Source organism: Eptesicus fuscus, chromosome 13 (genome assembly GCF_027574615.1).
Source record: "Eptesicus fuscus isolate TK198812 chromosome 13, DD_ASM_mEF_20220401, whole genome shotgun sequence".
NCBI classification, from domain to species: Eukaryota; Metazoa; Chordata; class Mammalia; order Chiroptera; family Vespertilionidae; genus Eptesicus; species Eptesicus fuscus.
Genome location: NC_072485.1, coordinates 43,323,274 through 43,339,195, shown reverse-complemented (window position 1 = coordinate 43,339,195; position 15,922 = coordinate 43,323,274). Strand labels below are relative to the sequence as shown.

At 38.2% G+C, this 15,922-nt stretch overlaps 2 protein-coding genes across 2 annotated transcripts; one reads left to right on the top strand and one right to left on the bottom strand.

Moving 5' to 3' along the window:
- Nucleotides 1–629: 629 nt before the first annotated feature.
- LOC103304136 (olfactory receptor 52D1-like) lies at nucleotides 630–1,574 on the top strand. Its single transcript, XM_008161072.2, has one exon. It carries the CDS (start codon nucleotides 630–632, stop codon nucleotides 1,572–1,574), a length of 945 nt encoding a protein of 314 aa, XP_008159294.2.
- A 6,325-nt stretch (nucleotides 1,575–7,899) lies between these two features.
- LOC103304137 (olfactory receptor 52A5-like) lies at nucleotides 7,900–8,850 on the bottom strand. The gene has a single exon (XM_008161073.1). It carries the CDS (start codon nucleotides 8,848–8,850, stop codon nucleotides 7,900–7,902), a length of 951 nt encoding a protein of 316 aa, XP_008159295.1.
- Between the last annotated feature and the right edge of the window lie 7,072 nt (nucleotides 8,851–15,922).

The window sequence follows — 15,922 nt, the reverse complement described above, 5'->3', positions numbered from 1 at the left end:
CATCTTGAGTGAAAGCCATGATTTCTAGCTTTTACCTAAAATGTTGAAAATGTTGGGTCTCTTGCCAGGCCCTGCTATCTGAGAAAAAAAAATCCTATAGGATTTCACACAGTGAATATTAAATGGGATCAGAGCCACAATCTAAACCAGTGATGGTGAACCTATGACACGCGTGTCAGCATTGATACACGTAGCCATTTCTGATGACACGCGGCCGCTGAGGCGGCCGCATGCCGAGGATGAAACATTTGCTGCTCCTGAGGATGAAACATTTGCGAAATAATGTTTTTTCCTCAAAGTGACACACTACCGAGTTATGCTCAGTTTTTTGGTGAAGTTTGACACACCAAGCTCAAAAGGTTGGCCATTACTGATCTAAACTATGGAGTTGATATGTCTTTATTGAGAAATAATCCCCGAGACTATTTCTTCCTTTTGCAGCCTGGGATTATCTCCTCTCTCACTACAAGTTGCAGAAACATTTATTTGATCATTAGTTGACATTATATAATTATGACTGCCACCATAAAGTACTACCCAGTATTTTAAATGGAAATATACACTGATTTCAAAATGTCCCTTGTTTCTTTCTCCCCAGGAATCAGCCCTTGGAGGAGCTCAGGGTAGGGATGTCCTCTTGCAACAGCTCCATTCCTCAGCCCTTGACATTTGTCCTGGCTGGAATTCCTGGCCTGGAATCTTCCCATGGCTGGTTCTCTGTGCCTTTCTTCTTGGCCTTTGTCATTACAGTCATTGGCAATGCCACCATCTTATGCATCATCCGAATGGAGAAGAGTCTTCATGAGCCCATGTTTCTCCTCCTGGCCATGCTGTCAGTTGTTGACCTCTCCCTGGTCAGTGTTACTGTGCCCCGCATGCTGGGTATCTTCTGGATGAATGCCAAAGAAATCAGCTTCAAAGCTTGCCTCACCCAGATGTTTTTCATCCCTTCCTTTTATGTCATGGAGTCTGGGATCCTCCTGGCCATGGCTTTTGACAGATTTGTGGCTATCTGGCACCCTCTGAGATACACAACTATCCTTGCTAACAACATGCTTGTGAAGATGGCAATGGCTGTCCTGGCCAGGGCAGTGGCAGTGCTGACCCCAGCACCCATCCTAGCAAAAAGACTGGAAAGCTTCCAAACCCACGTCATTGCTTACTCCTACTGTGCCTACATGGCTGTGGTGCAGATAGCCTGTGGAGACATTTCTGACCACATTGTCTATGGCCTCATGGTTATCGTAGCATCTGTGGGATTTGATCTGTTTTTTATCAGTCTGTCATATGGGTTGATCCTTCATGCTGTCTTTCGAATACCCTCTTGGGAGGCACGGGGCAAAGCTCTCAGCACATGTGGCTCTCATCTTTGTGTCATTGCTCTCTTTTATTCTCCTGTTGTCTTTTCTGTTCTGGCCCAGATTTTAGGCTATCATATGGCTTCTCATCTACAGATTATCATTGACAATCTCTATTTCCTGGTGCCTCCCATGATCAACCCTTTGATATATGGAGCCCGAACCAAGCAAATGCGGGAGTGGGTACTTCGGATCCTGCACTGTCGTGGAGACTGAGGTTGATACCTGAGGTAGACAGGGACCTGGGATATGGAGCTGGAAATCATGTTAGGTTGGAGTTAGCGATAAATCATGCCACATTGGGGGCTTCATTGGAAAAGGAATAACTAAGGCAAGAGGAGGACTTACTCAGTGTGGAAATATAACTGAGACATGTTCTTTTCATCAGAATATTGTTATTGGGAAACCCGCATGACCAGAAACCTCCTCAAATGCTGACGCAAGTAATAACATAGGAAAACATATTGTTTTTGATATATTGTTTATCTGATCACATTGCATAACATAAATGGGAAGAACATTATTTCAAATGAGGTAACAATAAATTTAGGTATACGGTATTGAGACCTCTGAGCACAACTATTTATCCTAAGATTTTTTAATTTAATGATTTCTCTTTCACATTTATGTTTTAGATATTTCACCAATATTGAATTATATATCATGGAAAGTAATCCTAATGGAAATAAGTATGTATAAACGTCCATGCTCATGAAAATGAGTAAAGATCTTTTTATGTCTGAAGGGTTTTCATAGAGAAGATTCTTCTTTAGAGAGTTACTATTAGTGTCAAAATCTGGAACCAATACACAGTAGACTGAATTTGATAGGAAAGCATGGGGGTAAGAGGGAGAGAACCTAAATCTATTCTTTCTCTAGCTTCACATTTTCCTTCTACCTACCTATATTTGTTTTCACAAATTTAAGTCACCCAAATCTGTATCTTAAACCATGAATCATGTCCGTCTTCCAGAAAACATATTGTAACAGCTTTGTGAACCACTCTTCACATGCATCTTAAGCTTAAGTCTTTCCAAACTAAGCTTTTAGTCTCTGTGCCAGCTAGATTATCCCTCTATGTTCCCCATTTTTGTTCATTTGACTTGAGTTAAATTAAGTTTAAAACCTTGATATTCTTAATTATTTTTATTTTCTTCCCCTCATCCAAACAATCATCAAGATTTCTCTGTACAATTCCACTATATTTTCTTCTGTCTTACACTTGATCACTTAGGATTTCTATACTGCAAAATTCTTCTAAATAATTTTTATATATCCAATTTCTATCATATTCAGAGTTGTTATTAACTCTGTAACTGGAGTTGTCATTCCCAAATACCTTCTTTTGTCTACTTAAAATCTTCAATGGTCTGTTTCTCAAGATAAAGTCTTAACTTCATAGCATGGCATTCAAATAATTGCATGACTTAACTCCAGCCTGCATTTCCAGGTGCTTTATTTTTGCTAAATCACAATATAAGCATCAATCTGGCCAAACCTACCTCTTTATTTGTAAAGATGCTACACATCCCTTGCTACTTTAGTTTAGTCTTTGTGTTACTTGAGAGGCATTTTCCCTTGATCTTTCTTAGTCAAAACCCTTTCCATCTCAAGAGACACTTTCTTCAATTTGTTTCCCTTAATGCTTATCTTCACATGATACCAATCTGTCATTTTCTGTACTGCCAGACACTTTAGGTTTCTTTGACATATATTTGTCCATGATCTGTCCTGTACTTCAGATATTAATCTGCATGCCTTGCCATCCCTTTTACATTGACATTTCTTGAAGGGCATGGGCCATGCCCAGAAATTGATTTTTACACTACACATAAGCAGATCTTAAAATCTTGTCTTAGTTTTTTAAAAATGCTATTAAACACCAGCTCATAAACCAAGGGACATATGCATGTAAATTATGACCATCTCCCTACCCCTAAAGTTCATAATTCAGATATCCCCAGCTCTACCTGAAATAAATATGACACAGGAGATATTTATTTCATACACCTATACACAAATATACATGCTTTTTATTTCAGATACATACCTCCTATCATCTTATTTGTTTATAAACATCTCTCTCTGTCTCTTTCTATCTCTCTCTCTAACCACTATCATACTTATGTTTATACATATTCATACATTCACAAGAACATGTGTGTGTACATATATCTGATGTACATATCAATTATATCAATAAATATACAAAAACACGATTAACCTTTTCACAGTTTGTCTGGACCAATTTTCAGATACATAAATTTACTCAAATAAATTAATAACTCCTCTCAGAATTCTACAACTGAAAGGTTCAGAGTTGGCCCCTGTTGCATAGAACCAACTCAAGGCTCAGTGTAATCAAAAAGATATTTGTTCAAGGCACTGGCTGCAGGTGGACTGTGTCCGAGAAAGGAGTCAATGGTGAATGGGGAGGGAGCAGGCTTTCTATGTCCTCAGGGAGAGCTGCAGACAGAGCTTCAGCTGACAATTGTATCTGGGACTTGGCCCCCAGTTGTAGTTTTACGGCCTTGCCCTTTGTCCTTCTGCTGGTGCCAGCCATCCTTCCTCCTGGCGGGGGCGGTTCAGGAGTTATGGTCTTCAGGAATTTCTGTAAAATAACCACTCAAGGGGAGCATGTTTGTGCAAGCTTAGGCTTGCAGAAGGAGCTTTCTTTTGTTAGCCCCTGCTGAGTTAGAGCCCTGTTTCTTGATTAACCCTTTCAACAACTACATGCTCTTCATCAGATTTTAGGGCTCATTTTATGCAGTACTTCCTCTTTCCCTAACCTTCTGCCTCTTTTTATTCTGTATTCTGTATTGCGTTCATTTCAATGATCTCCAATGTCACCTCTCCTTTGTCAATCAAAACACATATCGCACAATATAACAATTGCCTATTTGCATAATCTTTTTCTACATTAAAATTAGTATTTTGTTTATACTTGTTTTCATAGTACCTAGAATTTCCATGGCATATAATATAAGTTTAATAAAGATGTGTTGAGTAGGTCAGGTCCCATTTCAAATAACTTCTCTGATGAAGCAACACAAATATGAAAGAATGTGTGAACTTATTTGGCTTATGTGCTAAAAATAAAAGAAAGGAAGGAAAGATGAGAGGGCAAAAAGAAAGGAGGAAGATAAATAACAGACAGAGAGAGGGAAGAAAAGAGGAAAGGAAGGAGGGAGGAAAGAAGCATTTTGTTTGATTGGCCAAAATTCTTCTCTACTGGGGATACTTTCTTAGTGAAATCTCTTCAACTCCACTTCTGAATATTATGTAGAACATAATATTTCAACTTCAGTGGGCCAATGTGTTCCCTCAAGTATAATTCCCCTTCCCAATCATTATGATTGTCTTTTGCTATGTAACAAACAAACCATGTGTAGTGTTGACGGGGCTCATTTTATATTCTCACTTTATGTCTTAACATGGTTGCATGACACAAAGAGACTGCATCGGGATTCTCAGAAGGTTCGTAAGCATGGCCATCATTCAATAAGGCTTCTTCACTAACAAGCTTCAGTACTCCTTCCCTAGGCTCTCTCCCTTAAATTAGCCTGGGTTTCTTACCTGTGTTTCAGGGCTTCAAAAGATAAAAGCAGAAGCTACGAGGGCTAGATATGTTCTGTATCGAATAATTCTTTTTATTTTGAGCTCTCACTGTCCTTTTCAGTCTAACCCGGCAGAACTTTGATTAATAAGGAATCTTAAAACATGCATACTGATTTTCCAGAGGCCAGCTCTTGCTTTAAGAGTGTATCAGGTTCAACTGAAGTGTCAGCCTGCTCCACCCAGAGAAGCACACTTTGTGAGAATCCATGGAAATGAGGCTGAGCTACTGGAGCCCACTCCCCAAAAATTCATGGAATGATGAGTGAAAAAAAAAACACAACACAGAATAAACAAAACAAACAAACAAACAAAAACTCTGTACTAATAAAAATGTTTTTCTTAATTGAATTGAAATATGGTGTTCCTTCCCCCACCCAAAAAAAAAAGTAATTAAAGAAAACGTTGTGTCCTAAAAAAGAAGAGGAGATAATGTCTAGAAAAAAAGTAAATGTTCAAATTCAGAAATATCATAAACCTTTATGGTTTTTCTGAGTCCTACTTGAAAGTTAAACACTTCTTTAACTCATCTTTTTCTAAACATTTTAGTAGATGTACTACTTTCAACATTTTCTTGAAATGTTCACTAGGTATACATTTTTTAATTTTCTGCATAAAAAAGAAAGGTGATAGTTTTGTCAATTGTCCCACCACCACAAAGCACAGATCCCTGTATTCTCTGGTACATAGTAACAATGTTGTCACTCTATTTAAAGCCTTCATTAACATTGGTACCCTTTAAGCTTCTGTCCATCTACTCTCAAAGCAAATGCTGCATGTTTTAGGCCAGGGGTCCTCAAACTTTTTAAACGGGGGGCCAGTTCCCTGTCCCTCAGACCGTTGGAGGGCCGGACTATAGTTTAAAAAAAACTATGAACAAATTCCTATGCATACTGCACATATCTTATTTTGAAGTAAAAAAACAAAACAGCAAAAACACCTGCATGTGGCCCGCGGGCCGTAGTTTGAGGACGCCTGTTTTAGGCTTTTGTTACTGCAAAATCCAACTCTTCACACCATTTTTTCCTTACATTTAAGTATTGTTGTGTCATACAACAACCCAACACTTGGTAGCTTTAAACAACAGCTTATGATTTTTTCCCCCTCAAAGTTCTGTTGATTGCTTGGCCCCAGCTGTGAAGTTCTCCCTGGGAGTCCCTCAAGCAGTTGCTGATAGTGTTTGAAAGAAGAACCCAGGTCTGGATAAAAAGCTTCTTTTCCTCTCAGACATCAGGCACTTAGTCCCCCCCCCCCCTGCTCCACACTGATTCTTGTTCCATCAGAGTAGAACCCAGGGGGTTCTTACAAGTTGGCATGAAAATAAGAAAGGTACAATATCAGTTAAGGTCTCTGCCAAGAACTGACACACATTGACTTCTGTTGTATTCCTAGCAGTTGCAGAGGCTCAAACTTATTGAGAGGAATAAATAAGAGTTTGTTCTTCATGATGGTGAGGCAAGATCACATATGGAAGATACAGTTATAGCCATGCTTAGAAAGTACAATTTGCCACACTCAGCTTTCTTTCACTTGCATCATAAATAATTTTTCAGTTTCTACCTTCTCTCTAGGTTGTGTATTATGTTCCCAAACATCTCTATCATTGTTCACCTGTGATTATTTTCCAGTACTCCCCAGATTAGCTTGCATGATAAACAGATATATATATATATATGGTTTCTCTCAGTTTTGTGGATTAAGGTTTTTCTCTAGAGATTCCAAGGTAGTCATCACACCTTTGCTTATGTATACAGAGATGTATAGGGAGTCATGGAGCCAAGACACATCTCTTCCTTTCCAGGACAATGTGCCTTATTCTGCATGACACCAGTTTCCTCCCATAACTCAGAGGGTTTGCTTATTTTCTGGTCCCTCTTTCACTATGAGAAGACTCTCAATCCACTCCACATATTATTCCAGAAAAAAAAAAAGATGGATTGGGCACAGTATGGAATGGCTAAATCATATAGAGGAAAGAAGTACTTAAATATTTTTACTATTTAAGTATCCCAACAACCATTAATTCATAAGTTCACATTTTCACCCATTGAAAATAATTATAGCCACAGTTGGAATCTGATAATAATAACATTCTTTAGAATGTGACATCTTTCCACTATATATGCTATTAGTGGGTAATGTCTTTATTTAGAGTTAATGCAAATAAATTTATTACTGACACTTATTTCTGACAGCTCTGACTCAACCCCACCAGTGGTACTTACAGTTGCTATGATATTTTTGTAACCCCACCTGCCATGTGAAGAATGCCATCTATATATAGGATTATTCACTCATTATTTAAAAATCACTATTGATAGTTTTTTATTCATACAAATATATTTTTATTTTGGGGGCAGTGTGTTTCCATAGAGTTCTTAGCAATAATGAGCTAAAATTTACCTTTTTATAACAATTCCTAAAATGTATAAAATTTGCTGGTCACAATAATATATTCTGTTAGCACATTCTTCTTACAATTCAAGAGCCAGTCATTAGAGCCTTCAAATTCTGTTTTTATAATAGTAAGAATTCTAAGATGTTTAATAATTTTACTTTCAATTCAGGAAACAAAGCAAAAATTTGTTTAGTTTGTAGATGACTCAAAAGTGTTATACCTCATAAAGAAGAAAGAAAGGTAGATTTTTAGACAAAACAATATTATGCCATTAATTCTCATATCAGGGTTACAACAAAAGATAAAAAACAAAGGAAGGGAAAGATGAAGGATGATAGGAATTCATGATATCCATATATATTTTTCAACAAAGTTTATCTCAAATTTTGAGTGCTCTTGTTTGGAGAAAATAGATTATTTAGGGGAGATCATTATAATGTAAAAACCTCACCAAGATATACATAGTGCAAAGAGTTTTCATCTTAAACAAATAAATACATATATTTCCTATTTCGTATTATTTTTGGATCACTTCTGGGTGTCAGGCTTCAGAGTACAAATCTGTTCAACCCGCCTGCGAATCTCTTTGGTCTTCACACCATAGACAATGGGGTTAAGGGCAGGAGGCACAAGAAGATAGATGGTAGACAATAGGATATGGACATAGGGTGACACATGTCCAAAACGATGGCTGAAGAAGGAAAAAAAGGCAAGGATATAAAACTCCAGGAAGACAAAAATATGGGCAGTACAAGTGTTGAATGCTTTAAGTCGTGCCTCTTTCTGGGGAAGATGAAAAACTGCCTGAAAAATTAGAATGTAGGAGATGAAGACAAAGATCATGTCAAAACCCAGAATTGCAAAAGCTACAAAGAGCCCATATGATTTGTTAATATGGACATCTTCTGCAACCAGCTTGACCACAGCCATGTGCTCACAGTAGGAATGGACAATAACCACAGACTGGAAAAGTTGCAGTCGTTTAAGTAGAATGGGTAAAATCCCAACAAGCACCATTGCCCGGATTGCCACCATCAGTACCGACTGAACTAGAAAGGAAGGTGTAAGGATGGATGTGTGCCTCAAAGGATTACAGATGGCAACATAGCGGTCAAAGGCCATGGCCAACAGGATGCCAGACTCCATACCCTGCAAGGCATGAATGAAGAACAGCTGGGTAAGGCAAGCATCAAATGACATGGAACAAGAGCCAAACCAGAAGATGGCCAACATCTTTGGAACAATGGCTATACAGAGACCTAGGTCAGTGGCTGCCAGCACTGCCAGGAAGATGTACATGGGTTGGTGAAGACTGCGTTCCATAGGGATGATGATTAACAAGAAAATGTTCCCTAGCAGAGACACTAGGCATAAACCAAAAAAGGGAAATCCAATCCAAAACTGCACATGTTCTAGTCCAGGGATCCCAATCAGGATCACTGTCTTTGGGTTCAGATACGACATGTTGGTCGATTCCATCATGTTAGTAAATTCTTTCCCCACTGACTCCATTACTGATTCAGAAAAAAAAAATTATAGATAGGAAGAAAGAAGGGAATTTTCCTCACCATTTCTCCTAGAGCATGAAAAACTTGATGAAAAGGTGGTCACATAACTGAACCTTTGGGAATCCATTTAAGTCAGTATCAGAATAGAATGCTTGGATATCTTTTTCCAAAGTCAATGTGGGTGTTTGTAGGCGAGGAAGATAAATCCAGTGTTTATCACCTAGGAATTGTAGAAATTATGATTCTAACAGCATTGATCTTGCTGGTTAATGAAATGTTCTCAGTTGCTATCACAGATGACTAGCTTTTTTTTTTTTTTTTTTTTTTTTTTGGTCTATATCCACCTCTTAACTTCAGACACACTTCAGATTAGGCAAAATTTCTCTGTGACACTTAAAATTGTAGACTAGATCCATAATTTCATAGCCTTGTTCATTTTGTTCAAAGCTCAGAATCCCCAGATAGTGTCAGCCTTTCCAAATCTTTCCATTTTCTCTAGTATAGAAAGCAAAATACATCCCCACAAATTTAACAAATGGACTCTCAGATGAGGGAATGAAGAAGTTTGTTCTTTCAGCAAATATTGGTTGATATGCCTATGTGCAGGCTCATTATCCCTGTTCTTGGAAGTGTTGTGGAGTTGCTTTTATCTGTAGTAGAGGAGCATATTTGACTTAGTAAGACAATTATGGTCTGTTTGATTTAAACGTGGTTGTGTAACAGAAGGGGGTAGAAGGTGATGTAAGTACTCACAGATCTTATAGGAGATAAAAAGTTGAGAAGATAGGAAAAAAGTCAGTTGAATTAAAGACACAATCAATTAGGATAGAATAATAACATATATAAACTGACCTATTGGCTAAACCCTGTAACTTAAATATTTTGATGCTATTAATGTATTTCAGATACAAAAGGGTAGGGTTGGCTGAGGCCACACTACTATTTATAATGAAGTCCAACCTAACCTAGGTGCTTTCTTTCATTTTAATGTTATGAGTTGGCAATAAAAATAAATTGAAATGAAATCTCTTATTATATTGTTTCACTTCATACTCACTTCAAACTTCTGATATTTTTATAACATTTCAACTCTTTTTCCTTAGAAATCTATTCACTAAAGCTTAAGAAACTATATACTCCCTTTTTTCTTTTTCATTGACCATTCTACAAGCTTAACATCATTCAAAAGTTTTAACTTCCTTATGATTTTGTCATAGTCAAATACATTGAATAGGGAGTACCACTATAAATGGGACTTGTGTATTTTTCTTTAAAGGTAAACTAGAGGGATTACTGCTGTAAAATTATAGAAACAAAATTGACAGGTTCACAGTCAATAGGAATATATACACTTGGTTATAACTTTAATGTCCCCAATGTAATAAAATACTTTAAAAGTTGATGAAGAGAAGGAGATTTTGTTATATGAGCTTTAGTAGCTATATTCATCAGTAGACTATATCTAAGGCAATAAAGAGATATATACTAAAACAATTAGAAATTTTGTGGAAAGAAATTCCCTTTGCTGATCATATAAAATGAGCCTTAGAAGGGTGATTTCTCTAGAAGTGATGGTAATAAATATGGATATAACTTGTTATTGTGATATGAACAATGTGAGAGGGATGTCCAACTGCCTGCTTAGGCCCGCCTAAACAGGCAGTCGGACATCCCTCAAGGGGCTCCAGATTGGAGAGGGTGCAGGCTGGGCTGAGGGACACTCACACCCATACATGAATTTCATGCACCAGGCCTCTAGTAAATATATAATATATCACTTTATATATTATAAAGTATATGTATATGTATATGTATATATATATATATATATACATATATATGTATGTAAGTTTTTGTATATTGTGATTTTTGACATATTGAAATACCTTTCTCCCTGGGGAGAGACTGCCCCTCCTTATCTGGTCTAGAATATTCTTAGAGATAGCAAAGGTCCCAGCCAGGAGCATAGCTGTGCTGTGAAAACAAACCAATCCATACCCCCTTTTTCTGTCCATGCACTCCAGGAGGCAATAGTCCTCTGCTTTAATCATTTTAGTTACCAGGCAAGTAGAGGCCATTCCTGTACTCAAAGTCCACCCAAATTATTCAAACTAGCTAATCCTAAACTGTTTGCCCTTCTCTACCTTGCCTTTGCTGTGGACACCCTAGGAAAGGCCTTGACTTTAGCACCCTAACTCCTCCACCCCCATCTCCTCCTTGTGTCTCAACCCCTATCCCCATCACCCTATCATCTTGGTGGTTCTTATTTGATACTGCAAGGCCTGCTGTGCCTCCTGTCTTTAGGACCTGTTGGTTTAATGACCTTATTTTCCTGAGCCTTTCTTCTGTCTTTTCTTGTGGTTGCATCTGACTGATCTCTCATAAAAGCCAAACCAACCAACCAACAAACAAAAAAACAGTTTTTAAAATCATAGGATAGAATTTAGAAATATAACATAATTTAATGCTGGATCTACATATTTACCTCACATGGAATCTTGTCCACATTACTTAAGCCTACATAACTATACATGGGAATAATAATATCACTTAATTCATTGAATTATTGGAAGGGCTAAATAAGTTTATACATGGCCCCAAACAGTTTGGCTCAGTGTGTAGAGCATCAGCCTGTGGACTGAAGGGTCCCAGGTTCAATTCCTGTCAAGGGCATGTACCTTGGTTGCATGCACATCCCCAGCAAGGGGTGTGCAGGAGGCAGCTGATTGATGTTTCTCTCTCATGGATGTTTCTAACTCTATATCCCTCTCCCTTCCTCTCTGTAAAAAAAATCAATAAAATATATTCAAAAAAAGAAGTTAAATTTATATAATAAATAAATAAATAAATAATAAATAAATAAATACATAAGTTTATACATGAAAAATTCAGCGCAAAGTATGGAAGAAAGTATTTACTTAATTTTTGGTAGCTAGTGTTTGTCAGAACTTTTAGAGAACTTTTGTGAAGACAGAAACACATTACTACCTTCTTAAGGACGTCTAAAACAAAATTCAGAAATGAGGAAACTTTCCGAAGAAAAGATAAAAAATCCATGAGATGATGAAAATTCTGGAACAGAATAACTGTCCTCAATTTGATCTATATGATTGGACATTCATGTAGCAGATGAAATGACCTCTAGTGATGTGCAGACCTTGGTAGAGTCAACATACTAGTATTTCACTTATTTAAATTGATTTAGCCACTTCACCTGAGAAATAATCATATTCCCAGTAAATGTCTTACTTGGTAGATGGGAAACATGTGAATAGGGAAACCAGTTTTCTGAAAGTGTTTAGATTTTTAAAAATAGCTTTTAAGACATCAAAAGCATGCATTTTATGCAACTTGTCTTTCTATGGTAATCAGATCAGAAAGTGTTATTTGCTGGACTCCTTGACAGAGGAAAAAAAAAGGAATAAAAAGAAATCTTAAATGGAGATGGAGACAGGGTAAAGTAAGAAACAAAAGAAAAGGGGAAAAAACAAGGACAAAAAAACAAATGAGGTTTTAATGCCCCAGATAAAGAATAGACTGTATTTCAGGGGACAAGATCTGAGTTGTAGTTACAGTAGCAACAAGACCAGACACCAAAGCTCTTTAAGTAATAGGATGCTTCTAGCTTTGACTTATTTTTTTTAAAGTTCTGCTCAAACTGCAAACACACACACTTTCCAAACCACAAGATCATCTCCTCTTATTTTTAATAAATTAAGCAATGTTATAGCTATTTCGTAGGCAAACAGAAGAGGAAGCTGAAACTTTATTTTCATCTTGCCCTGCCGCTAATTAACTGGAATGTGCCAGTTCTGAGTTTTCTTCAAATATAATTAAGAAGATTGTAATAGATTATCTTTGTATCTCTTCTGTCTCTAAATGACATGAGTATAATCTATCTTCTTATTAATGATAAACTTGAATAGGCAGGAAAAAGGTGACTGCCAAAGGAAAATTTTTGACTGAGAGATGCAGAATCAAGATTATTTAATTCACTGCACTTTCCACTTCTGTCAAAATTTGCTGCAATTAGCCCGGCCAGAGTGGGTCAGTGGTTGAGTGTGTCAACCTATGAACCAGGAGGTCATGGTTTGATTCCTGGTCAGGGCAAATGCCCGGGTTGTGGGCTCGATCTCCAGTGTGGGGCCTGCAGGAGGCAGCCAATCAATGATTCTTTTTCATCATTGATGTTTCTATCTCTCTTTCCCTCTCCTTCCTCTCTGAAATCAATAAAAATATATTTTTAAAAACTTGCTGCATTTAGAAACTCTGAGCAATACACAGGTCCTAATTCATGGAGAAGAAACTTACCCAGAAAAACAGATAGCTGGCTAGAATGTAGAATCAGTGGATGGAAGAGCCCTTCTCTGCCAGACTTTAGATTCTGAAAGGTATTAGCTACCAAGTGTCTCTCATAGACTGTCATTAGCTGTTGCTTTTCTTGGCCTTAGAATCTTATCTGATCCCAGTGCAATTTTCAGACCTTGCCCTAGAGAGGTCATTACACTGCTGAAACCCAGCTCTCTTTTATAGGAGAAAGGAAACCCTTGCTGCAGGCAGGTAGCCAGGAAACAGTTACCTCTGAGTTGATTCCAAGAAATAAGAACCAGGAAATCTCAAATTATGGATCACTTTTAGAGCAAGGTGAATTTGAAATTGTTTGAAGTATGGGGAAAGATAATCTGAAAAAAATTTGTAGGAAAGAAGGCAGTAATTTAGTCTACTTTCTGGCCTATGGCCAGAATTGGAGCTTAGGGAATAGAAAAGATATTTATCTTTATAAATATAATGTTACTATTTTATATACATTTATTCTATATTAATATATAGGGAGAAACTTGTAGCTACTAGAACTTTTACCATAATTACTCCCACTAAAACTGTACTGTATAATTGAAATTGCTAAGGGAATCAAACTTAAATGTTGTCACTATAAAAGCAAGGTAAATAAGTGAAATGATGGATGTGTTAATTAGCTCAATGAGGGAAATCCTTTCTCAATGTACATATATATCAAATCATCATATTGTAAACTTTAAATATTTTATAATTGTACCTCAAAAAAGCTTATGACATAATTGTCTACATGGAAAATACCAAATGTTCTACAAAATTCTCCAGGAACTAATGATTGAGTTCATCAAGATACCATGATAAAAGATCAGTGTAAAAAAATCAATTATATTTCTTTATCAATGAGCAATAGAAAAATCATAATTTTAAAGTATATTTTAATAGATCAAAAAAGAAAAATACTTAAGTATGAACCACAAAAATGTATAAAATCTACATGTTCAAAATTTTAAGATTTTAATAAATGAAGAGACTTACCATGTCCATAGATTTAAGAATCTATATGTTTATAGTATAAACTAGTGTCCTGGTGCACGGATTCATGCACATTGAAAGGAAATTAATTATAAAAAATATTTTAATATCGCTATTCACCCATTCTCTATAATAGAAGAGTCAACCAAATTCACAATCCGCAATGACAGATAGAAACACACACGTGTGATTGGCACAAACGAGAGTTCTATATGTATCGCAAGTTAACTTAGCCTTTTATAGATATAGAATAAACTTGCTTAATTAGACCTGCTTTCTGATTTAGCTAAACTTTTTCCAGCCCAGTGAAGCACCCCAACTTCTCTTTCAGGTAATTGTCAGCAATACAGCAGTAAATATCAACACAAAGCAGATTATTATTGTAGATTACGCTGGGAGAACAAAGGGTAAAACTTTTAACTGCACCAGTGTTTGACTATATTCTGCACAGTGAGAAAACCTGAAGTCATTTTCAAGGTCCACCATTTCTTACTTCTTTTCAGTCAAGTCAAGTTTCTAAGCTTTCTAAATCTCCATTTTCTGGCTAATAAAAAGAAAATAGGATTCTACAGAGTGTCCGATCTACCTATTCCAAGACTTCTGTGAGGATCAAATGAAATGAGGCACATGAAAACATTTCACAAACATTTGGTTAAAGTGTAAAATGTTTGCACCTGGCTATAAAGCAAGTCAGGTTCCTGGGCTGAAGAAAATCCAAGGAGGCTAGTTGCTAGGGAGAGGAAGCTGGGCATTGCTATGTGATGTCATTACCTGGTGCCCACAGCCACCATTTCTGGGCTGGGCTGGGCTGTGGGCCGCATTTTGCACAATGAGGTCTTGGCAGCATTAGCAGCCATTTGGTGGTGTATTGCTCCAGGGTGGTAGCGGGGCCTGTGTCCCACTTGAGGGAAGCTGAGTGTTGGTTTGTCGGCGCCAGGTCTGTGGTGCTGTTTGTTTTTAAATGGCCAGTGCACGTCATGGCAGCTCCTGCATTGAGCATCTTCCCCCTGGTGGTCAGTGCACATCATAGGTACCAGTCAGATGGATGGACACTTAGCCTTTTATATATATACTAGAGGCCCGGTGCATGAAAATTCATGCACTGGAGGGGGTGTCCCTCAGCCCAGCCTGCCCCCTCTCACAGTCAGGGAGGCCTCAGGGGCAGGAGGTGACACGGCAATCAGGTGACACGGCCCCCATCACACTTCTGCTGCTGCCACTGCTGGCAGCCCAAGTCTCGGCCAGACCTGGTTACCTGAGCCTCAGGTGGCCCTGGGCAGCTGGGCAGCCAACATCCGAGACTTTCCTTTGCCTCAGGCTGACCCTGAGCAGCTGGGGAGCAGAGGGCCGTTCCAGCCACACTGTGCACCTGCCACCTGCCCCTGGCGGGGCTGAAAGGACTGGGGGACTCCGGTGGGGCTGAGGGGACTGGGCAACCCCATCTTGTGGCTATGGGCACCACCATCTTTGTGATGGTGTGACAGTCAATTTGCATATTCCCTCTTTATTAGATAAAACAAGGGGGGAGGAGGTCCCTCAGCCCAGCCTGCACCCTCTCATAGTCCAGGAGCACCATGATCGATTGCCTCACAGAGGAAGGCCCTGCCAACCTGCCTCAGCATCACCAGCCAGGTAGCCTGAGCTTCCCTCTTTGGGGTGATCATGGAACCTCCCCAAATTGATTGCCCCACCGGCTGGTGCCCTGGGCCTCCCTC